Consider the following 23,701-nt stretch of genomic DNA (forward strand, 5'->3'; position numbering starts at 1 on the left):
TAATCACTTTCAGTGACTCTTATAAATGAGGGTGCCCTATTGCTTCACAAAGCAGCTCTGTATCAGTTAGGTCTATCAAAGCAAAGTATCCCTGCATAGCCCTAGCAAAGATTTCATAGTAGTAGGGAAGGAAGATCCCTCAGGAAAAAAAATGAATAAACAAAAACACCAAAAAAGATTTATCTCAAACAGTGTTTAATCAAGCTAGATCAATTATTACAATGGTATGCATTGTACATTTCTATAAAAAAATTAAAATATAGAATAGATGAGTTCTTCCTGTCAAACAGAGGTTGCAGGTAATTTTATTTTTGTAATGAATGTCCAGGAAGATTAGTAGATCCTATAAAAGAGAAATTTCAAACTAGAATGTTTATCACTCAAATGAAATACTGAACTGTTCATTGTAATCAAATTATTTATTTATTTATATTTCAAATTTGGACACTGCGCATCTCATGAGGAAGTAACTCTGGGCGGGTTTACAATAAAATTGCCCTAATAATGGCAAAAACCAAATAAAAATGGCAGGCATTTAATCACAATTGCTTAAAGAACCACATTTATCATAAAACCATTTAATTTGTAAAGTATATGTAAAGTATTATAGCAGGAAAATAATTTAGCTAACACAAAATATGTGTTAACACTTCTTCCCACGCAATTAAAAGTTCTTTGTATATCAGTCAAGTACAAAATAATGTGTATTTCTGTGAATCACCACTCTATCAACCATATTGTTCAAGGTCTTACATGATGAAATTATTTCCATTTATATGAATAATCAATTTAGAAAGTAACCATAACTGCAAATATTTACCATGTGCTAGCTTTGATTCTTTTTTTTTAACTTGAGTACATAACAATAAATATTTACACTGCATCTTGGTCAACAGACAAGGCCAGGTCTGCCTAAATACGGGATAGGTTAGCTGCAGAAGCAGCAGATGACTGCATTCAAGATTGCATGTGCTGTGAGCAGAACAACCCCACTGGCAGAATGGGTACCCCCTATGTCCTCTCCTCCCAATTTTTTCCGAAAGGTTAGAGAACATTTCAAAGCAGATTTGGAGGAAGTGCAGTGGTTACAGAAGGGGGAGGAGAAGGGGAAAACAAAATCTCATTGGACAAACAAGAGCCCATACATATAATACAATGCTGGTGAACCCCAGAAAAATATCCAGTATTTTTAAACAGAGAAGCAATCACTTGTCAGTATCAGAGGGTATTACTGTTGTCCCAAAGATTACATTTTACACAAAACAGCAATTTAACGTTGGATGGGACTATTGCTACTTCTTCATGGAATTCACTTACCTAAATGCTGCCTTTGTAAAAGGTTAACAAGAGTGATTGGATGTTTTATCCCAGATGAGAGTGAGGATGGTGATGTGGACTGATAAGGCTGAGTAGATCTCATTCCAAAAGTATTTGGAATATGATTTCTACTGTTTTGTGATGATACAAATGGTGACATATAAGAATTCCCACTGCTGAGCATTTTTAATGGAGATGATCTAGTAATAAAATGACCAAGAACATTGTATCATCAGTGAAAGCAGAATACATATTTTTGTGTACAGTAGCAGTGGACTTGTTCCCCTTACTACAAACTGAGTAACTGAGAAATGTCATTATTCAGAAAATGACAAAATAGATGAAATGGGAGCGTTCCTGTTAGAAGATATAATGATTCTAAAACATTGTTTCTTCTATTAGTTTATATTTTTTTAAAAAAAGAAAAGAAAAATTATTCTACAAGAATGAATAGTAAGTAGGTTCCAGAACTAACAAACTATTAAAAGTAGATAAATATCAAGTATGGAGAGAAGAAAGAAACAAAATAAGCAAAAACAGACAAAAACAGAAGAGAGAATTGACCTGCTCAGAAGTTAGTTGAGGTTTGCCCATATATCCAACACCTGGCAGACGGTACAGGATAATGAAAACAAGGACCAACAGGCTGAAGAATAGCTTCTATCTTAGAGCTGCAACTATACTGAATTCTATCGTATAGTGCAGTATTAATGCAGCATCAGGGGTTGTGCAATATGGAATGTGAAGGTTGTTTATATGTGTTTTATGTGTGTTATGTGTTTTATGTGTTTTATGGTTTTTATATTTTTAAAGCTGCATTGGGGTGGCATTAATTTCGTTGTACAAGTTGTACAATGACAATAAAGATTTCTATTCTATTCTAATTGCTGAAGTATTTGAGATTCCCCATTTTTGCCCTCTTGAGCAAGCAGTAAAAACTGAAAGCTTTATTGAGTGTCATATGGGCCACACTATATAACTGAAAGTTGTCATTCTGCTCAGTGTATCATTGGAATCAGGATGATGTTTGTAAAAAGCCCTCCTCTCCTTAGGTTTTGTGGGAAGTTTCATGAGGAAGAAACAAGGGAAAGGATTGTTCCCCTTTCTACTTTTTGAGAAACTCTTCACATATACAACAATTAAAACCTTAGTTCTAGAGTTCAGAGAGTATATTAAAAGGAAAATATGCATTTTTCCCCTTATGAAACCTCACTATCACATGAAGTCTGTGCTACACGTCTAGTTTCCTGCTCCAGCCCTACTAGGAACATTCCTATTAAGGAATTGGGATAGATGGCAATCTTTTCTTGAGTTGCTATGACTGTTTTTTTAAACTACCTAGTATGAATAAAATCATTTAAGGTTAGTGCCAAACCTGAAAGACTCTTGGGTAAGAAGCTCTGGGTATCTCTCTGGAAATAACCTCAGAGCTTCCCAGGAGGCAGATGGGAATTGATGGCAATAAGCAGCAAGAGACAACTGGTAGCAAGCAGGGTAGATAATCAAGTACTTATGCAGGCCATGTTATAAAAACCACTAAACTGCAGCTGCTATAAAGTCAAAACTCTAAAAGACCATTATATCAATACTTACTGCCATCTTTCCCATTCTCAGTGCCTGTGGACAAACCTACAACATCTGTATTGGGGACAGAGTGCAGGGACACTGGGGAGAAGAAAGGTAGCAGCTGTCACAGCAACTGCACTTAACATATCCCCGAAATATCAAGTGGAGCTGCCACCCTATCATCCCATTGCCAATCTCCTGGCCATTGGAGGGCAGGGGAGAGAGGAGGCTGGCATGAAATGTGGAGCAGTAACACACATATGGTCTGCGAACTTTGTTTATAGCTTAAAAAAGCAAAAATAGTCACTAGAAAACTGAGCCTTGCAATGTTTGGTGTTGTCTTGCATATGTAAGCTTTTTGTTAATTATCCATTTATTTTTGTACATCAACGTTTCTTTCTACTTATAGACTTACTGCTATAAATTCAAATAAGCCAAAAGAAAGATGCTAATAGTTGAAGGAAAGTTTCTATTTAATTCAGTATATAAAGAAAAAAAATATAGGTAGTACTTGTTTTCATAAAACTTGTTGCTTGAAATTTCACAATATAATAGTTCAGTCAAGAAATCTGAATAAACCAAAGCCAATCTGACCTTCTGCTCTGGGCAGCAGAAATATGCTGTAAACACCAAAATGACAAAGTAGAAAGGGTACTTTTGTTGAATCACATTGCAAAGTTCATTTTACCTTATAGATCCTGGTGGCTTTTTTTGAAATAAAGTCATTCCAGACAATTGAGAACTTCTGCATGTAACACTACCTGTAAATAATATTCCTGATTATATTAGAATGTTATACTTTACATAATCCATTATCTGAATATACATTTCCAGAAATACACTGCAAACTTCAAAAATTACTTGGAAGAAGTGCTTCAGATATCATGTTAGCACAGTCCTCTCTGCTAATCATTAAAAGATCCCAACCTTTTGCAGGCTTCTATCTGAGTGTGAAAAAAGTACCACTGCTTTAGAGTTGAACTTTAATGAAAATTTTTTAAAGAAACAGCACCTCCTTTTTAGGCTAGTGCAGAAACCTAGAAAGTTCAAAATTATCTAGCTTGAAGCCTGGAGGGTAGCTAACTATATGCAATCTCAGGTATAACATAAAACATTACAGATTATTTAATTTAACATCCATTAAAAAGTCACTTAGGTAATTATATTTTCTTACAATATGGATCATCAAAATCTACCCACACCTAATAATTCCAGAATACATGGGATTAATTTCAAACCTACTAACTGTGACAGCAGTTCCAGCAGTCCCAGTTGCCATTGTTAAACGAGGATCACGCGGGTCGTTAAGCGAGAACCTCACATGACCCCAACTTCCAACTTCCTGCCAACTTTCCCATTGACTTTGCTTATGGGAACCCAGCAGGAAATATCAGAAATTGCAATCACATGACCGTAGCTTGCTGTGATGTCATAATCATGAGCTGGGTGCCGAGCATCTGGATAGCAAGTAGATGACCGTGAGGGGATACTGCAATGGCTGGAACTCTGAGGACTGGTTGTAAGTCATCTTCGTTCAGCGTCATCATAACTTTGAATGGTTGCTGAATGGATGGACATAACCCAAGTACTACCCATGACCAAAAGGGGACTCCACTCAACTAGACCTAAATTGATTCTGTGGTCTTGCAGACTCAAAGAAGAGCTTCAGACATCTTTTTAAAAATTTCATACTTAAGGCAGAGAATACATTCCTATGGCTTTGAAACTATTCACAGCTAAATCTCTGACCCAGTTAGGTCCCTAACCAAGTTATAGGTGGAAGGAAATAGTAGGAAGCTGTGTTTATCAGAGCACTGCTTTATGCCCCAAGCTATATATCCAATGTGATCTTGGAACTTAAGATTGGCCCAAAGAGGGTCAAGTTGAGAGCTTGTCTATTAACTATTTCCCAGCTGAATGGATTTCATTCATCCTGATTAACTTTCAATCTTCATGGTTGCAAGGAATTCTTTAAAAAAATTTCTTTTGTGGCCTTTCTTTGAATCTTTACACTTCCTTGAATTCTCTCAGGCTAAAAGAGTCATTAGAGAACAGCCCTGGGACCCTGATCATCAGAATGAGAAAGGACTTATCCCCAGTTCTATCTCAGCATGATTCAACCACTCCAGATAGAAATCAACTATTTATATCTACTCATTAACTTCTCTATCATAATTAAGGTTTCTTTTTAGGGCCAGATTCAATAGCCTGGCCCTAGGACTCCTATATGGGAACTTTAATAAAGTTCCTATGGCCATTAAGATTTATGTTTATATTGTCAAATTGTTTTATTATGAGCTGAATATTTACCTCGCCTTTTAGATTGAGACACAAATTTTATCCAACAATTTTAGTTCTAATAGTGTGTACTGTTATATAATTTCTTTCATTCTATTTACTCATGCCATATTTGTACACCTGATCTTAACCATACTTTTTCTTTCTTTTTTTCACTAAACAGAATTAATAATATCTATCTATCTGTCCATCTATCCATCCATCCTTCACTAGAAGACAGGGAGCAGACAGCAGAATATGAAATGTATGCAAAAAAGAATCATTACAGAATACTAAACCCAAACATACAGTATATATCCTGTTCAATGCCAACAAATAAACAATATTTGCTCTTACCCATATGTCCATTCTGTGGTGGACTTATCAGTGATATTCTTGTTGGGCCAGCTACTGTTTCAGTCTGCATATAATTCAAAAATATTCACAATATAATAAACTAAAAACATGGAGTGCAACTAATTATTTCATATTATAAGTTATTTCTTGCTTCCTTGCTACTGTTGCTACTGAACTAAGAACTTTTTAATTTGTCAGAAATGTACCACTTTTTTGAGAAGAAATATTACTAACTTGTATTACTTAAAAGAAATGATGATTCAGCCTATGACAATTCACAAGAACAGAGCTGGATTTTTTTTAATTGGCTCAACAATAAATTATCCCCTTCCTCTGCTATAAATATCTTCTGACAAGAATCTGTAACAGCCAAAGTCTAAGCATCCTGCAAGCTATGTGAGTCTCCTAGTTGGTGGACTGCAGACAACAAAATGTAGGCTTGCAAGGTACTTTCTCTATATTACTAAAACATATTACTGTATGTGAAAGCCTCAGCTGACCAAAGCTTTGATAGGTGGAAGACTTAATATCAATGGGTCTGTTACCTGGAATTTTAGGCTTCATTATTAGCTTTTTAATAAAGGAGATATTAGCATTTTAGAATGGCATCCATGCCTCCTTTTGAAGTTCAAGAAACCATGCGTTCCTTTTAGCCAAAGCTATTTCTTTTTTACTAGCCTTTTCAGCAACTAAACAATAAGGAGTGTATTCTGAAGTCCTTGATTAAAGTTGCAAGTGTTAAAGAAACAAATCCAGATGGGAAAAGAGGAGATGCAATATATTTTAAGGGTGTCTATCTTTTCTCAGTCTAACAAAGCAAAGCCTCTATTGCACATCAATGTCTTTTATTGTTTGATTTGTTGCTTTCTGACACATCACATATACTGAATGTATGTATCATTTGTTTCTGTCCATGATATAAAGACTTGACCCCCCCCCCTTTAATAAATGCTGTTTGCTTTGCCTGAAGTGCTTATGATTTCGTACTGTTGGGGGAGGGGAGTGAAAAAGCTACTTTGCAAAGTTAGTCTCTCTCTCCCAAATTCAGAGATCAAGTTCTTATCAGCTCCAGGCCAATTTGGGTGCCTGAGTTTTAAAGGCAACAGGCCCACCTGATGATGTCCTTAGCATATGGAAGATTACAATCTAGAATGTAAGAAAAGTAATTGGGGGGGGGATGTGAATGCATGTGCATTTTTGTATACAGATAATGAGAGAAGGGGAAGACTGAGGAAGTTATAATTGGATGGTGTAGATGAGATACTCAAAGAGAGGTAAGAAGTTTAAAGTGCAAAATGCAAAATGAGTGTATGAATTTGTGCATGGATGTGAGGGAAGCAAGGATGGTTTGTAAAAATAAAAAGGTATGGAGAGTTATAGTGAATGGTGAATTTAAATTAGATTTAGTCACACAATGTGAAACCTTGTTTTAATTGACCATTTGGGGGGCGGAAGTGTCTGTTATTCTTGAATGTCTATTAAATCATCATGATGTTTTACTTCATTTGCATTGCATTTACATCTTTAGGCAAATTATGTAAATCACTGTGGTTGTCATAATTAAGATAAATTTAATAGCCTTATCTGGACCATTTTGGATGCAATAAACTTGTCCGTTATTTCAGAGAGATATCCAGTCAGAAATGTGGTCCTTTGCATCCAAAGTCTGCTAAATAAGAGTCAGTTAAAGTTTAACTGTACTTTCTTTTCCTTTTTTCCTATCTCAAGCCTTTAATTTCTTTTGCTTACTCTTACAACTTTTCTGTATTTTGCACAACACAGCTTATTCCAAAAGAGAATAGCATGATGTATATAGATACATGTCAAAGTCTAACAGGTGAACCTTTCTCACCTTGCAGACAAAGGCAAGAAATCATTACTTGCAGAATTTCTTTCCATGAAATTATTTAAAGTGGTATGGGCAAATTTTTAAACTAAACATGAACGAACAGATCAGAATTAACCTTACATTCACTTCAGTTGCAACACTACATACCTACTCCCAAATACTACTTTTCTAGTTAAATTCAAGCAACAGGCTATGGACAGAAAGAAAATATAACAGCAGTCAACTGCATAGTCCCACCCTATACTTCATATGTAATTTGAGCAGTTCCAGGTTTAAACAAAAGGAGCAGCCACAATTACTATATATGTGTGTAGAAGAGAGCACCTTGAGAAGTGCTAACACTCGTTTTTAGCTTTCCAAACGATTACTGATCAAATTTCAACATATTGCATCAGCAGGTTACGCCTTTATGAAGTCAGGATAGGAAGTATCCTAAATAACAGAGAACCTTTTCCACAAACTTGATGTAGTGTTTAATCGTTGAATAATAACTGGAACTATTTGTATCTTGGTAGATAGAAAGGAAAAAAAACTTACTTTCCTTACTGAAGGTGGTACTTCTACCTCCTTTGATGAATCCCGACTGATAAAAGGTGTCAAATATTAAAATAATTGAATAAGGTAAAAAAATTAAGCTTGTATTATATCATATACTATTTTTATTTAAGTTTCAAATAATAGAATAATTGGAGCATGATAACATAAGGCAACATGCTATTTATCTTCATTACAATGCGTTTCAGCATACCTACACTTTTCAAATGCCTTTAGGATGAGCTAGGTAAGTTTGGTTTTGGGGTTTTTTTGCCACCAAGGCTGTAGTTTTTCCTAAGGCAGCTTGAAATATTAAAAAATATAATTTAATACAGAAAATTCATAAAAATATAATTAAGTTTAAAATTATTTTAATCAATGTTACTGCTTCCTTTAGATCTATATGACACAATACTAAATATGTTACCTGAAAATTAAATTCCACTGAGTTAAGTGGAGTTTATTCTGATGTCCAGATGCATGTTTTCAGGTTTAAAGGTTACTATTAATGGAAAGTGAATTATTCTGATGGATTATGATTATTTAAGAATACAAAATATCTTTGAAACTATTCAAAATTCAATTATTATGTTAATACTTAAAATACTCACTGTTGTAATTGTTGTATATGCTGGATTTGTTGTGAGGCTCTCTTAAGATATGTTTCCAGCTTTGTAATCTGAATGGAATAATCTATTTCAGTCATTTAAGTTCTGTAATCTTTCTTGTCACTCATAAAACTCAACCGTGTTTAACGGAAATATTCCATACTAAAGGATCAGTACTCATAGTCAAAATATTTTAACTGCTAGATGAGACACCAAAAGGCCTTGATTTGGCCCATGTGTTAGTGGGAACTAGGAACCCGTCTGCATCTGCTATGTTCTGACATTTAAACTATCAATAATGCTGGTACAGTATGTTATTTGATCTATTACATTTTATTAATACATATCACAACAGAAATGTGACTTCATCAAGCCTTAATACACTACCATATTCAATTCAACATGAATCCAAAGTACCTTTTCTCTATAATGTGCTAATAGACGTCTTCTGTGTTTTTCCTGAAACTGGGCAATCTAAAAATTAAGAAAACACAGGAACAATGGTTGGTATTGTTAAATAATATTATGATAAACATCTAAATAAGTAATAAAAATCTAGCAGAAGTTAAATATCTAAGTGCATACTTAACTTCCAAGCACCATATTGATGTGGGGAGTACAGTAAACATTAAGGATTTTTTTCCTTTCCATTTCTGAAAAATTTCCTTCAATTTTTCAGAAATGTTTCAGCCTAAGCTTCATGCCATGTGCAAATATACTAACATGAATTTAATGAATTGATCACTTGTAGATGAAATGACATATTTGAAGCACACATTACACAACGACATTATTTTATTGCATAAACCACAATATATCTAATTCACATATGCTAAGCCATAAAATACTGTACAAGCTACATGTTAAGCCAAAACCATATTAAGGTTTAGTATAAAATGTGAGCTTAGTCAGAGTGTAAACATTCCTGAAAACTTGAAATGTCATAAATGTTTGGTGTGAGTAACAGCTTTATTTCCTGGCATACAGCTCTTGACATTTTTAAAGAGGTCCCAAACTTTAAAATAAACATTTAAACCTATTCTTGTAGATTGTATCTCATCCTATGGCAAATGGGCAAACCCTCAAGGTTCCTTATGCAATTTCTGAAGGAATGTGGCTCTACACTGTTTCCCTCCCCAGTCCCTTTGATAGGAACTTCTTAGCCTGTAGACGCATTTCAACATGAATAATAAATAATGAATCCTGATTTTTTAATTACTATATTACAATCCTTGCATACCAAACTCTGTTGATTTATCATGAAATTACTCATCTTCATTAAAAAAAAGAAAAGACTTTCCTCACAGCTGCTTCTTTTTAAGGCCATAATACTACTTGCAAGCATAGACAGCAATGTTCAACTAATTTTCCTTATCACTGGACACAGCTAAATCATATTTCAGCTTGGATCATCTAATTCTCTGATTTTCTCTAAACCTTCACTTGTAGCAGTATCCAATTTCTGCTAAAGGAATCCTGACCACTAAGGGCTCAGGACTGACTGCCGCCAGGAAATCCTTATCGTATTACAATTTCATACTATTCTAGATATTGTAAATTTAATAGTACAATGGAGCTTTATTACATTTAAACATTACAGAGGATGGATGAAACATGCCTAGATTTGCATTTACGTGCTCATTCAAGACTGTGTATCAAAATCACATTCTGTCTTCTATTAGTGTTACATGAAAAGTAATTAACCATAGCTATTTGAAACTACTTAATCTCATTACAAACCAATACTAAATTCAATTTCTTGCTGTGGGTCAGTGACAATTTGGTGATGAAGATTATAATCTAGCATCATGGTCCAGAAATTCTGTGAACTCACAGTGAACTCACAGGGAGCCATAGGATATTTTAAATTTTTTAGGGAAACACAGCAATACTTGACGTCTATCAGACACTGCATGAAGCTCTGTGAGTTCACTGTGGCACTCCAGGGCACCATAGCACACAATTTGGAAACTGTGGGGCGTTGTGAAAAAATTATTGAGACACTAAGAGCACTGTGAACCGAGAAAGTTTGGGAACCTCTGATCTAGCATACAGTATTCATGATGAAACATATTCACAATAATTCACAAACAACTCACTTGTGTGACTTCTTTGGAATATTTTCTGCATAACCCATCTAATCCCATAAACAGTGACTGGATATCTGAATTCACCTGTAGCCAAATGTATTTATTACACATTACCAAACAAACAAACAAACAAATAAATAAAACTCAAGTATATAAATACTAAAAAAATAAGCAATTCTGCTCAGTAACGGAGATATTAATTTCTTTAGAAAGATATTTATGAAGCTACAGAGAGGTTATTATAGCTCTAATGTGCAGCACTGCACAAAAAGAGTGAATTCTAAGTGCTGTCACAGCATCACACTATATCACCACCCCAAAGAAAGCTACCAAAAGTGCCACTATCAACTATACTAAGTATTCTACCAGTGGTGTGCATGTTTACATACTTGGGCATAGCTCCATGATCAGAAGGAAAACACACTTATTTAAAATGATGTACCATTGGCACCAATATTTATAGCCTGCTTTTCCTCCAGGAACTCAAAGCCATGTGCACAGCATCTCCTCCTCCATTTTTTCCACACAATCACTCCCATGTGTCAGCCCTACAAGGTACACCAGACCAGGAAACTGACTCCACAGGAAGACTAGAAGTATACTTTACTGAGGTAGGCTATACAGTAAAGTAAACTTGCAAGTCTGATTGTATTTTTCCTCCCTTCCCTCTTATAGCCCAGTGGGTCAGGGAAGGGTCAACCTGAGTTTCTTCTTAATGCCTCTCTCTTCCCAGCATTTAAAGAATGCTTCTATCCTTTTTGTTTACATAACAGTTTCTGAGTATTTGCTTCAAGGCTACCTCCCTGGCTCTCTACACCATGTGAGACAGGTTGGCCTGAGAGAGTGACAGAATCCATATCACTCAATGAGCTTCCATGGTTGAAAGTAGTCTTGAACTTGGGTTTCCATGTGCTAGTACAACACCTTAATCATTATATCACACTGTATTTGTTTCTGTGAATGTGTTTCACAGAATAGGTTCTGTGAATTTGTTTCTGTGAACCTATGAAAATATATATTACATTTGAAAATTACTGAATGTACTGTAACTATATGTACTTCTTTCTATACAGTACCTTTTTTGAAAGGACTATTGTACGACATGGAGCTCTGCAAATCATACACTCATCTTTTGTACCTACAAAATAAACATAAATGAATACTGTACTACATGTTATTTTACTGGCAAATATGTATTGTAATGTCTAATAAATTGCATATTGTGTCATTCACAATTATGACTTGGAATTATTTTAGTTTTTTTTTTAAAGCAGCATATCCATCATGTCTTTTTTAAACATAACTGCAATGCAAATGCTTAGACAAGGCCTTAATACTGTACCGGAAAATTTCTTAAAAAGAAAATATTTGGATTTTCCCAGAAATGGGATTCACCCAGAAATGCAAGGACTGCTTCAATTACCCCATTAGAAGAGAATATATGTAGTTCAAGGTTGAACTGTGGAGTCCTTGATGCTCTCTGAGCTTGGTTGTTTGTTTGCAGACATTTCATTACCCAACTAGGTAACATCGAGGTTACCTAGTTGGGTAATGAAATGTCTGCAAACAAACAACTAAGCTCAGAGAGCACCAAGGACTCCACAAGTTTCAATTATAGATAGGTTTTCTAAAATAAAATTGTTCCTTTCTCCCATTGTTTCTGCCCGTCCAGTAAGACCTAACAGTATGCGCATGTTCCAGTCCCATCTTTAAAACAGTGTCATCTTATGAGACCCAGGTAATGTGCCTACTCTGTCACAATGATGATGCAAGAAAAAATTGGCACTGATGAAGCTCTAGAAACAGGATTAATTAACTCTTTTGAAGCCTTACCAAACTGCAAACAAGAAGAAATACTGAGACGACTGAATGAATTGAAACAAACATTGCTGCTAACCTAAGCGGCAGCCAAATCTTTAATTGACTTGATATCTTTGGACCTCTCATCTGACAGCAACTCTGCAGAAAAGCATACAAGCTCTCTGAATCCTGTAATCGAACCCGCCACAGAAGGAAAATACCCTACACCCCAGCAAGCCCACTTGTCTTTTTATTCTAAAACAGCCCAAATTGATTCCATCTTGTTCAGTTTCAGATAATGACAACCTGTTTCATACTGTACTATCTGAAGGCCTAGATCAGAAAAAAGGACAAAAGAAAATTGCTGTTTCAAAAGTATATTCTAACCAAGATCTCCAGCTTGCAAATCCAGCCAGGCCCAGAGACAGCAAACTAATTGATAGTCCAAAGTTGCTGCCTGCTAATGCTTCCCATTCTGATGAGAACATCAGTACAACTTCATTAGTATGCCTTCTTGTACCTAGAAGAACATAACACTTCAAATGTGACCAATTGCCTCACTCCTAAGGCTCCAGGTTACATAACAGCCACTTCTTGGAATATTGCTGGGTGGCACAGTAATTTGGTTGGATACCTGTCTTGAACAGTACCTGTCAGAATTTAACATCATGTTATTACAGGAGACATGACGCCTGGATATTTCTTCTCCTTCCTTGTCAGGATTCTGCTCATGTACCATTTCTGCCACTAAATTGGGTTTGTATGGAAGAGCAAATGGTGGGTTATCAATTTTGATCTCAGCTAATAAGAAAGGAACCATACACAACAAAGGGATTGGTCAGGCAGTGATTATATCCAGGTAGTCCAGACAGATAGCAAATATTTGGGTTCATTCTTTGCATTAAAGTCTATTTTCCAATAGGACAGAACCCAAATCTGCATCTTAAGTCCTGGTCCTCCCTGCAAACCCTTTTGGAGACAGCTGAACAAATATTACCAAATGCAAATATCCTACTGGCTGGTGATTTTAACCCCAGAATTGGCAAAGATATTAGCAGTTATGTTAGGAAGATGGAGTTTAGTCCAGAGGATCAATGGTATTTGCCCTGGTCCTCCACGGACAAATTATTAAACAAACAAGGGGTTTCCTTATTGAATCTGGCCTTTACGTATAGGTTATACAATCTCCATGGCTCCAACTTTGACATTTCCAGGGGCATTATACCTTTCTAAGCTCATTTGAAGCCATTACATCTTGATTTCTCTTGCATTCATTTCCCAGGTTAGCTCCTCTGATGTCCACAACCGAGCAGAAAGTGATCATCTACCCTTGGTTCTTTTGGCTTATAAGTCCCGCCCCCCCCGGAGGTACCATAATTTTGATGGCATCACCCAGGTTAAATATAATTGCAGATGGAGCCCTAACCTCAGTGTGAAAATCACTGCTTTTTAAAATACTCCACAGATGCTGAATCAATCCAATGTACAGTATATCATATTTTTAGTTCAATTAATAGTGCACTAAGCTCCCAGCTTACTACCTGTTATCCTAGTAGGAATAATACAAGGAAAGGATGTATGACCAAGACTGTAGAAACAAAAGACAAGCTCTGAGAAAGCTACAGAGGAGAGTTAGAGAGGAAAGGGCAGATGCCTTGATTCAGTTATTGAACCAATTTCAATCCCAATATAAGAATTTATTAAAGACTAAGAAGTTATCCTACTATAGGGATCAAAGGAAGGAACTTGGCCTCAGCTTAATTCAAAAAAATAAGAGGAAATTTTGGGAATTGGTGGCTAATGGTATCTCCACACACAGCACCATGCCCCATGCATGTATCTCAGCACAAAGTTGAACCCAATGTTTTTCCTCCATTTATAGCTGTCCATATACTGAGCCAATAAGAGTTTCTACTGAACTAAGCAAACTGTGAGAGTGGCCAGCTGTCTATTTAAAGATGGAGGTAGGGCTACTTTCCATCACTGTTAGAATACATCTTGCATTGTTGGGGCACAAGAAGAAACTAGAAAGCCTTCATCTTGCTAAACTCTGTTTTCTCCATTATACAGCTGGGAATCAATGGACTAAACTTTTGTTACCCATTCTACAAATGTATTCCCTACCACCTTTTGGAGAACTCAGATCTTGGAACAAAGAATATATTAGAGATGGGCTTTTTGAAAGGTATGCTGATAAAGATGCCACTGCAGTACAATCATCCAAATTTTCATCTTGGTATCATTATAAAAACGTAGAAGCCTCTCCCAGTACCTGGTTAACATAACCAGTGCTTCATTGAGAAGGGCTTTAACATCCCTTTGCCTGCAGACCATGCCCTCCACGTATCTTGAAGGGAGATTTTGTAAGTTTCCTATCAAACGCCTCTGTCCTTGTGGTGTTGGTCAAGTGGGGGATGTTATCCATTAAGTCCTCCACTGCCTCATTTACAATGAAATCAGGGCCAAATTATTTATGGCAGGTGAACTCAAGGGCTCCAACCTTGAAAAATTGAACTATCTTCTTGCAGATGTGTTCCCAACTGTCAGCAACCAAGTTGCTATTTTGTTCTGCTGTCATTTAAACTTAGAAATACTTAAATTCTTAGCTGTAGCTTTGGCTTTATTTTGCTGTAACCTTTTTACATCTAATACTTTATTACTTTACAATTTCACTCTTTTATTATTTTATTGTATTTTATGGCACGCTTTACATCATGACCTGTGGTTTACAACAATAAACTTGTTTACTTACTTATTCTGTCAGATTGCCTACATTCTAGAACAACATCCCCTTGGAGGTTTGAGTTGCTCTAATCCTGCTGACCTTTAAGTAGGCTCTGAAGACCTGGCTCTTTCCCCAGGTTTTGGGTTAGAAACTTTATGCCTTTGTGGAAATTTTATCAATAAGTTGGATGATTTAGTCCCCAGGTTATTGCCTTGTGTTTTTTTAAATTGTATTGGATGTAAGTTTTAATTTGTATGCCACCCAGAATCATTTAAGAGCTAGGCAGCCATTTGGTTTATAAATTAATATAACTTTTGATCCAGTGGAGGGTATGGAAGGTCTCCTAAATTTGGACCAGATTTTTAGGGACAGAAGGAACTGTATGAAGAATAAAATAAGTTGTCTGCCATCCTATCTTGCTCGTAATGAACTCAGAATTCAAACCATATTTTCAAACCTACACCTACTTATCTGGGAATAAGATGCTTTGAACACAGCGTGTGTGTGTGTATGTGTGTGTAGAGATCAAGAAAGAGTGTGTGTCTAGGCAGTACAGTCTACCTTTTTCAATACTGACTTTAAAGCATGGAAATGCTTGAATAATTGTAAACATTCCAAATACAAGAAAGGAGAATTAATGGCAGTGAACACTGAAGCACCCTTCTCTTTGGATGTAAGTTAACATTAAGCAGGTTTATTCGTTTATTTAAAATATTTATATACCACTATTTAAAAAAATCTCAAAGTAGTTTACAATAAACTTAACAAGCTCTGTATTAGGAAATCTGATAGGTAATAGTTAAAGGAACTACAGGTAGTCCTCATTTAGCAACAGTCTTGTTTAGCAACTGTTTGCATTACAACAGTGATGAAAAAGTAACTTTATGATCAGTCCACACATTTATGACCTTTGCAGGTCTGTAAAGCAAAAGAAAGATGAAATAAGATCAAAGCATAGTCGTGATTTCACTTTGCAACTGCTTCACTTAAAGACTGAATTGCCAGTCCCAATTGTGGTCGCTAAACAAGGACTACCTATATATAGTGTGTCTGTGTGTGTGTGTGTGTGTGTGTGTATGTATGTATGTGTATATATATATATATATATATATATATATATATATCTTCATTTTATTTATCGCCCAGAGTTCCCCCATTGGGGAGAGATGGGTGGTTGAAAAATTTAATTAATAAATAAATAAATAAACAAATAAATAAAAATACAATACAATACAATACAATAGAACATGGAAGCATATATCTATGTTGCCAGAGAATGGAAACTCTGATATGCATTGGAATTTGACCTAATGTGAGCTTGCTTGCTTTTATTTATAGGACTTTACACCACTTCAGTCACAATGAATTTTCATAGTTGAAAAATACACAAGATAAAAATCATAAATATAAAAACAATGCAATAGGCATTTAATTATATTACAATAATATTACCATGACAGTCTCAATCAGCATTCATTCACGGTCCTGCATCACTCTACATAGTGCGGCTCTGAAGGGCCTTGAGAAAAATATGAGCTTAGCAAGATTCTGGAATATTGGAAGGGCAAAGGTCATTCTTGCCTCCTGGGACAAGTTGTTCCATGGGGAAATATTCCATGAAAAGTATGCCCCCTTTTGTCAGACCTCTCTGTATGTGGGGACCCTACAAACAGCCACAAGGAATCAGTACCAACACCAGATGTACCTTTTTTTTTCAAAAACCACATGCACCTAACCTTAAATATCCTAGTAATCTTAAGACTGCGACCTGAGCTATGGCCAAAAATGCCCTCAGGACGACTCAGTGACTTGATTCACCTGTTATGGTAAGTCAGTGTGGCTTAATCAGGGATGGTTTAATAAGCCACAGTCAGCCAGGTTCAAACCAAGGAACCACACCATAGCTTAGCACAATGTGTGAACCCAGCCAACGGGAAGAGCAGCTCCTGTGAATATCGCTTGCAGCGGGCTGTCAGGCCCTGCCACCCCTGGGCAGGTTACCTTTCTGGAGACACTGCCCACAGATAACATGGCCGCAGTTGGTCAGGCTGAAATTTAGAGTGGCTCCTTGGGGCTTCTGGAAACATACATTGCAGAATATCGGACCAGCCATTAACACAAGGAATTGGAGCTGGCTCTTCTTCTCTGCCTCTAACTACATCCAGGCACCCATAAATACACTTATGCCGCCTCCTCGGACTCAAGAAACCCGCAACCACCAGCCGTTGCTCCGCAGTTCAAACGCCAGCACTCTCACCCCCCGCTGACGAGCGAACGAAACAGCGCGCCTAAAGGCGGCGGAGGCCGCGCTCGTCAGTGGTGCGCATGCGCTCTTTTCCAAGAGGCTAACTGGGCGGAGAGAAACCTGAATAGAGCCCCCGTTCTATTTAGCCCCTCCCCCGGTGTCTTGCGAGAAAAGACAACTCGTACGTAAAAGTGGCAATCCCTTTTACTGATCTTTTTAGTTCCGGGATCAGATAGCAAAAAAATTTTACTTTTTTTTTTTTTACAATTTATACAGTATAGGGTGGGAGCTATCCATAGAAATCAATGGAAAGATGTAAAACTTTGGCTGTTTTAACGAAACAGTGTTAAATGCAGCATAGGCGAGCTTGATGACTCTATAGATATATTTGTTTACTTTTCTAGGCGGTAATTCGGAAATAAGTGATTTGCCAATGTTTTCTGATGGGGTGTTTTTTCAACCTCCCATTTTAATCATCCCAGGTGGCGTCCCATCCACATATTAACCAGAACGGACCCTGCTTAGCTTTTCGAAAACAATTATTGGAAATTAGGATCAGCAGAGAGAACACTTTCGGGGTCGCCTTGCATTAGCAAACCACTGAAAACTCCAAGCGTTAACACGTTCGTATGAAATAAGAACTGTCAGAGGAACGATTCCTAAATGTATGAATGAACAGGCGTGGGAGAGAGGATCAGAATGCGTTGCGTCGGAGGCAAAGCTAAATTCGAGCTTTCTCTAATTTTCACAGGCGGCCCCGGATTATCCCGGAAGAGAATCGGAAAAAGAAAGGGTGTACCACTGACGTGCACGAGCGAGCGTGCAAATCTGCACGCACGAGCGGCGGATAACGCCGGCACCACCATCAGCACGGAGGCCCCGGTGAACCCGGGCGTCGCTCTCTCGTTTCAGCGCCAACCAGGCGAGCGAATGAGCCAAGCAGACTCGGGGCTTGCATACCCGGGTCTGGCGCGCGCCGGGCAAAGCCGCCGCTGCGGGCTGCGCGGGATCAAAGCCGTTTTCTTTGACTTGGACAACACGCTGATCGACACCGCCGCTGCAGGCAGGAGGGCCATCGCAGAGGTACTTCCTATCCGCTCTTCTTCCTTCTTCACTTAAACAAGGAAGGGCAGCACGTAGTAGAGTCTGGCAGGGGCTGACTGGCAGATAGGGCCACCCTGCGCTGACTTTGGCTCTTGAAAGCCTTTTAAATCGCGACCCCCCACCTCACTCCGGTGCACCAGTGAAACGAAAGGGTAATAGTGATATACTGCCTCTAGCAGAGTGTTGTCCAAACTTGGCCACTTTAAGGTGAGTGGACTTCAACTCCCAGAATTCCCCAGCCAGCATGGCTGGCTGGGGAATTCTGGGAGTTGAAGTCCACTCACCTTAAAGTGGCCAAGTTTGGACAACACTGCTCTAGGAAGTCTTCCAGGACATGCTTTGCTATCTGTCGGAAAAGGAATGTAGTTCAAGCTGCAAACTGGTCAGGGTCTTTTCGTCATGCAGTTAAAGGTCTCTCCTTCCGTCTGCGGGCAACAGAAAACTAAACCAGCGTAGGTTCTGCTACCCCATTGCCAATCGTCGTTGCTTCTGTTCTGGCTTGTTATTTCCCATACAGGGAAGACCGAATCCCCCTCCTTTTTCAACAGCACCGGCTATAGAAGGCCACTTGCCATTTGTGAGTGTAGCCATTTTACAGAAAACTTTCCCTCTGCACTCAGGTGCCTGGACTGGGAGAGGAAGCTCTTTATATGCCAGGCCTCTGAGCCAATGCCTGACTCAGAGACTTAGATCAACCCAAACCTGCTGCTTCACGGCACACACATTTTTGGAACATACATTTTCCACTCTTCCAGAAGACCACTAAACCTGTGGGGTTTTTTAACATAGGTTTAGTGCTCTTCTGAAAGAGTGGTAAATCCATGATCCAAAGCAGCTTGAACAACAGCTGACAGGTACCTGTGTCAGAGATTCTCTCCCATTCTGCACGCAGCCCCTTTCCACTGCCACTGCTGGTGATCTGCTTTTTTAGTTGGTCCAGGTCTCCAAACCAGGGGTTGGCTCAGAGACTAGTAACCTGCCTAATAAGCTGAATCCCAGTTTTCTACACACAGTGTGTGTTTGTGGGAGACTCAGTTATGATCTATAGACAAGAGATCAGTTCTAATTGTTTATTAGCTGTACTGACATTTTTCTGAAACTTGTATTTGTACAAATGTTCTTCTGGATAGAAATATTGTATATAGTTGTTTAAAATGTTTTTATTGTTATATATTCATATAAATATACAAAAACACAAAATCCCAAAATTTTATTTTCCTCTATTTCCTTTGCTTTTATTTTTGTTCTTAATTTACTTTCTTTGTAACTCTGTAATTTTATTCATCATTCTTTAATAAAACAAAAAAGTCATGACTGAACAATCTCTCAAAAAGAAGGTAATGAACAATGATGTTTTAAATAGTATCAGCAACAGTCTTCCCCTTTGACTCTCTACAGCAGTGTTTCTCAACCTTAGCAACTTCTAGCTGGGGTATTCTAGGAGCTGAAGTCCACATGTCCAGAAGCTGTCAAGCCCTGGAAACACTGCTCTAATTCTATTAAATTACAGTTTCCAAACTTTATATTTATTTATTTATTTATTTATTTATTTATTTATATTCCAAATTTGTCACCTGCAAACGCTAACCTACGTAATAACACTGCAAGAATAAACATTGATTAAAATAGATAAACACAACAGAATAAACATTGATTAAAATAGATAAATATTAATTAATAATTAAATTGTTAATTAATTAAAATATGCTAAAAACAAACTTCCTATTTGATACTTCCAAGAGGCTGATGTTAATTAGGTGTTAATAAACTCAGGGAGCGTTGTCAAGGCGCCAGCCATCCCCAGGATCGATTGAATCTTTCCTTGCCCCACGCAAGTTGGCAGAGCCAAGTCTTCAATTCCCTCAAAAAAATTAGGAGCGTCGGGGCCCGCCTCACCTCTGGGGGAAGAGTATTCCATAGGGCAGGGGCAACGGCAGAGAAGGCTCTCCTCCTAGGACCCACCAGTTGACATTCTTTTACTGATGGGATCCGCAACATGCCTTCCCTGCCAGACCAGGTGGGATGGGTTGATGTAAACTTCCTAGCCAGTATGCAGGTATGTTGGCTAGGAACTCTGGAAGTTTGAGTCCAGCATTTCTGGAAGGCACCAAATTGGAGAAGTAAACTTAAGCCAACATCTGACATTGTTCTGATTTGTCCCTGTTTTCATAGGTAATCAAATTCTTACAATCTGAGTATCACTGCACTGAAAGAGAAGCTGACGTGATTTGTGGTAAGTTCGAAGCCAAGCTCCGCAAAGAGTGCTATGATCCATCTAAAATATCTATTACTAATCTAAGGATCCAACATTGGGAAGGAGCTATACAAGAGGTAAAGGGAGAGGTAGCCAATCAGAAGCTGGCTAGAGAATGTTATTTTCTTTGGAAAACTACCCGCCTGCAACACTTGACTTTGGCAGAGGAGACACGCAAGATCCTCTGCAACCTCAGAAAAGTTGCCCGTTTGCTTCTGCTAACAAATGGAGACACTGAGACACAAAGAGAGAAGATTGAAGCCTGTGCCTGTCAGGAATTCTTTGATGCAATTGTTATAGGGGGAGAGCAGAAAGAAGAGAAACCAGCACCATCCATTTTTCATCATGGTTGTGAACTTCTAGGGGTTCAGCCCGAGGACTGTGTGATGGTTGGAGACTCCTTAGACACGGACATCCAAGGAGGGTTGAAGGCAGGTTTGAAGGCAACCATTTGGATAAATAAAACTGGAACAGTTCCCAAGGAAACATCTTCTGTTCCTCACTATACCATTTCTTCTCTTCTTGACCTCCCCAGACTTTTAGTAGATGAAAATTTAGAAATGAATCAAGTGGCAAATAATATATGTGACAGTCTCACCAAGTGATCTAAGATTTTAGCCCAGTGTTTCTCAACCTTGGCAACTTTAAGATGCATGGACTTCAACTCCCAGACTTCCCCTGGGGAATTCTGGGAGTTGAAGTCCACGCATCTAAAAGTTGCCAAGGTTGAGAAACACTGCTTTAGCCTCTTGGGATTATAGTTAAAGGGCATTTCTCTGTATGAAGCCTAAATTGATTTGCTTAGTGCTCTGTTTTGTCTTTTTTAATTGTTACATTCTGTCCCATATTAAACATATTTGAGTCTGTTACGTGCTGTTCATGTGACGTTTCATGAAAGTACAAAATGTGACTTTAAGAGGACTGTAAAGAGGTAGCCATTTTTTGCTGCCCCAAGCCAGAATCTTGCAACTCACTAAACTCTCACAAGAGTCCAGCAATATCATTTTTTTATAGGAGGAGATCTGGGTGTCTGTGACGGGGAACTAGCAACTGAAACTGGTTTCTGTCCTAAGACAACACCCACTCAGCCAGCTTGTGTAGTGATATCATAAATAAGTATATTTCTTGGTTACAGTAATTCAAAGAGAGCAGATATGACCTGACAACTCACCACTGCATTTTTTCCCATAATTTTAAGCAACTCTACAGCATAGTTAAGCTGAAGTGCTTGTCTGATGAATCCTGATACGGTAGGATGAAACCAGTCATGCGGTGCCTCCTGGTGGTCAATATAATGTCAAGTTATTATGTTGTGAGCGTGAAAAATATTGCAAGATTATAGGGCAAAATATATTCAGTCCTTCAGGCTGTACATTTTTTTCTGGGGGTATATCTACGACATTAACTTCACTGTAATTTTAGATATAGTTTTTAGCATCTTCTTTGGAATCAGAGCAGAATTGTAAAATATACTGCAAACGTGCCTCTTCCAGTTTTGTCTTGCAGTGTTATTATGTAGGTTAGCATTTGCAGGTGAGGATCAGTTGAGAGGATGGGAAAACGTTTAAATACCATTCTTACACAATGTTTTCCCCTTTGCTGAGGTCTTCCAACTCCATTTATCTTACCTGGCAAACACAATTAACCAAGATAATGCACACTCTCCCACTCAAAAGAGAAAAATTATCAATATTGTTTAGATTTCGTTGAAGCTTACAACCCAGTAAACTTCAATGAAACCTATACCATACAGTATTAGTATTTTTTCTTTTGAGCAGGAGAAATTCAGACACAAAACAGGACTGTTGAAGAATTAAATTTATTGATTTTTTAAAAATCTGAACATACAAATTTGATCTCTTAGCATCTAAATTCTTGTAATTCTAAAATCTTATAAATGTATATCAGTACTGATTTTAATGCCAGTATTTTACCACTGTATAGTGCTGATATCTCTATGGTGTATAATTTGCCAAAGGTTTCTTAAATATATTATTCTTTGAATATCAGTTCATTCTAAATTGTTGCAATAGCTAGAGTTGCTTTTATTGTGGCCCTTTTCACCTGACATTTTATACACACATGCACACAAAGACCATATAGCTGAGAGTAAGGTGACGCAACCTGTGCATTACCCATTTGTGTGTCAACAAAGGCACACACAAATGTACATGGACAAATACTTTCAGAAAGAAAAGATATCGGTTACAGATACTTACATAAAGAAAACCTTCCCGACCTGTCCATTACTCACCTACTACAGACTCAGGTGACAGGATTGTGCCCCAAACTTCCAGTCACTCGCCATTCTGCAGAGTCACCTGGCCAGTTCAACCCACCATTCTCAACCTCGCCCTCCACAGAGATCATCCTGAATACTTCTCGCCCTCGCCCTCCGCAAAGAAACTCCCAGATATGTTTGCACCTTCAATGGGCTCCCACCTGCAGAGCCTCGTGTGGTGCCTCTAATCCAATGTTTCTCAGCCTTGGCAACTTTAAGATATGTGGACTTCAACTCTCAGAATTCCCCAGCCAGCCATGCTGGCTGGGGAATTCTGAGAGTTGAAGTCCACATATCTTAAAGTTGCCAAGGCTGAGAAACACTGCTGTAATCACTGGAACCCTTACCTCACAGGGTTCTCCCAAAATAACTTCCCTGGGCAAATTAAAATTCCCACAAGTGTATCTTCAAATGGGTTCAGGATCAGAGAGGAAAAGGGAGATAGCACAAACCACAAAATGGCAGGAGTGGGCTGCAAGCAATCAAATGCCTCCCCTCTTACCCTCCCAGTCCGAGTCATGGCACCAAACTCTTGTGGCCAAAACCTGGTTCACCTAAAGCAACCAAATCGCCTTGAAGAGGCAACATAGTTTTATCTGCATGCATACAAGCAATAATACAGTATATACGGGACCTCCAGCAAAGCTTTGATACTTTGCTGGGTGGCCATGAGCAAAAAACTGATGTATCTTTG

General features: G+C 37.9%; 2 protein-coding genes across 4 annotated transcripts; one reads left to right on the top strand and one right to left on the bottom strand.

Annotated features, from left to right (window-relative positions):
- Window positions 1-189: 189 nt before the first annotated feature.
- Window positions 190-18,449, bottom strand: RNF212 (ring finger protein 212). Of its 3 annotated transcripts, none has more exons than XM_088144694.1 (10): window positions 18,329-18,449; window positions 11,675-11,736; window positions 10,608-10,682; window positions 8,926-8,982; window positions 8,512-8,579; window positions 7,904-7,949; window positions 5,518-5,581; window positions 3,572-3,644; window positions 1,318-1,517; window positions 190-343 (listed from the first exon to the last, which is right to left on the bottom strand). In XM_088144694.1, the coding sequence occupies exons 2-10, from the start codon at window positions 11,717-11,719 to the stop codon at window positions 306-308; spliced, it is 666 nt and encodes a 221-aa protein (XP_088000820.1). In that variant the 5' UTR covers window positions 11,720-11,736; window positions 18,329-18,449; the 3' UTR covers window positions 190-305. The 3 variants fall into 3 exon arrangements, with proteins under 3 accessions (XP_088000820.1, XP_088000822.1, XP_007435905.1); XM_088144696.1 differs by lacking the exon at window positions 18,329-18,449 and adding an exon at window positions 18,175-18,294; XM_007435843.3 differs by lacking the exon at window positions 18,329-18,449 and adding an exon at window positions 17,125-17,485.
- On the top strand, window positions 17,622-22,520 carry NANP (N-acetylneuraminic acid phosphatase). The gene is made up of 2 exons (XM_025171577.2): window positions 17,622-18,451; window positions 20,645-22,520. The coding sequence occupies exons 1-2, from the start codon at window positions 18,068-18,070 to the stop codon at window positions 21,329-21,331; spliced, it is 1,071 nt and encodes a 356-aa protein (XP_025027345.2). The 5' UTR covers window positions 17,622-18,067; the 3' UTR covers window positions 21,332-22,520.
- The last annotated feature ends 1,181 nt before the right edge of the window (window positions 22,521-23,701 follow it).

Source organism: Python bivittatus, unplaced genomic scaffold (assembly GCF_059951505.1).
Source record: "Python bivittatus isolate LINGU-HERP-01145 unplaced genomic scaffold, Pbiv_v1 ctg000020_np1212, whole genome shotgun sequence".
NCBI classification, from domain to species: Eukaryota; Metazoa; Chordata; class Lepidosauria; order Squamata; family Pythonidae; genus Python; species Python bivittatus.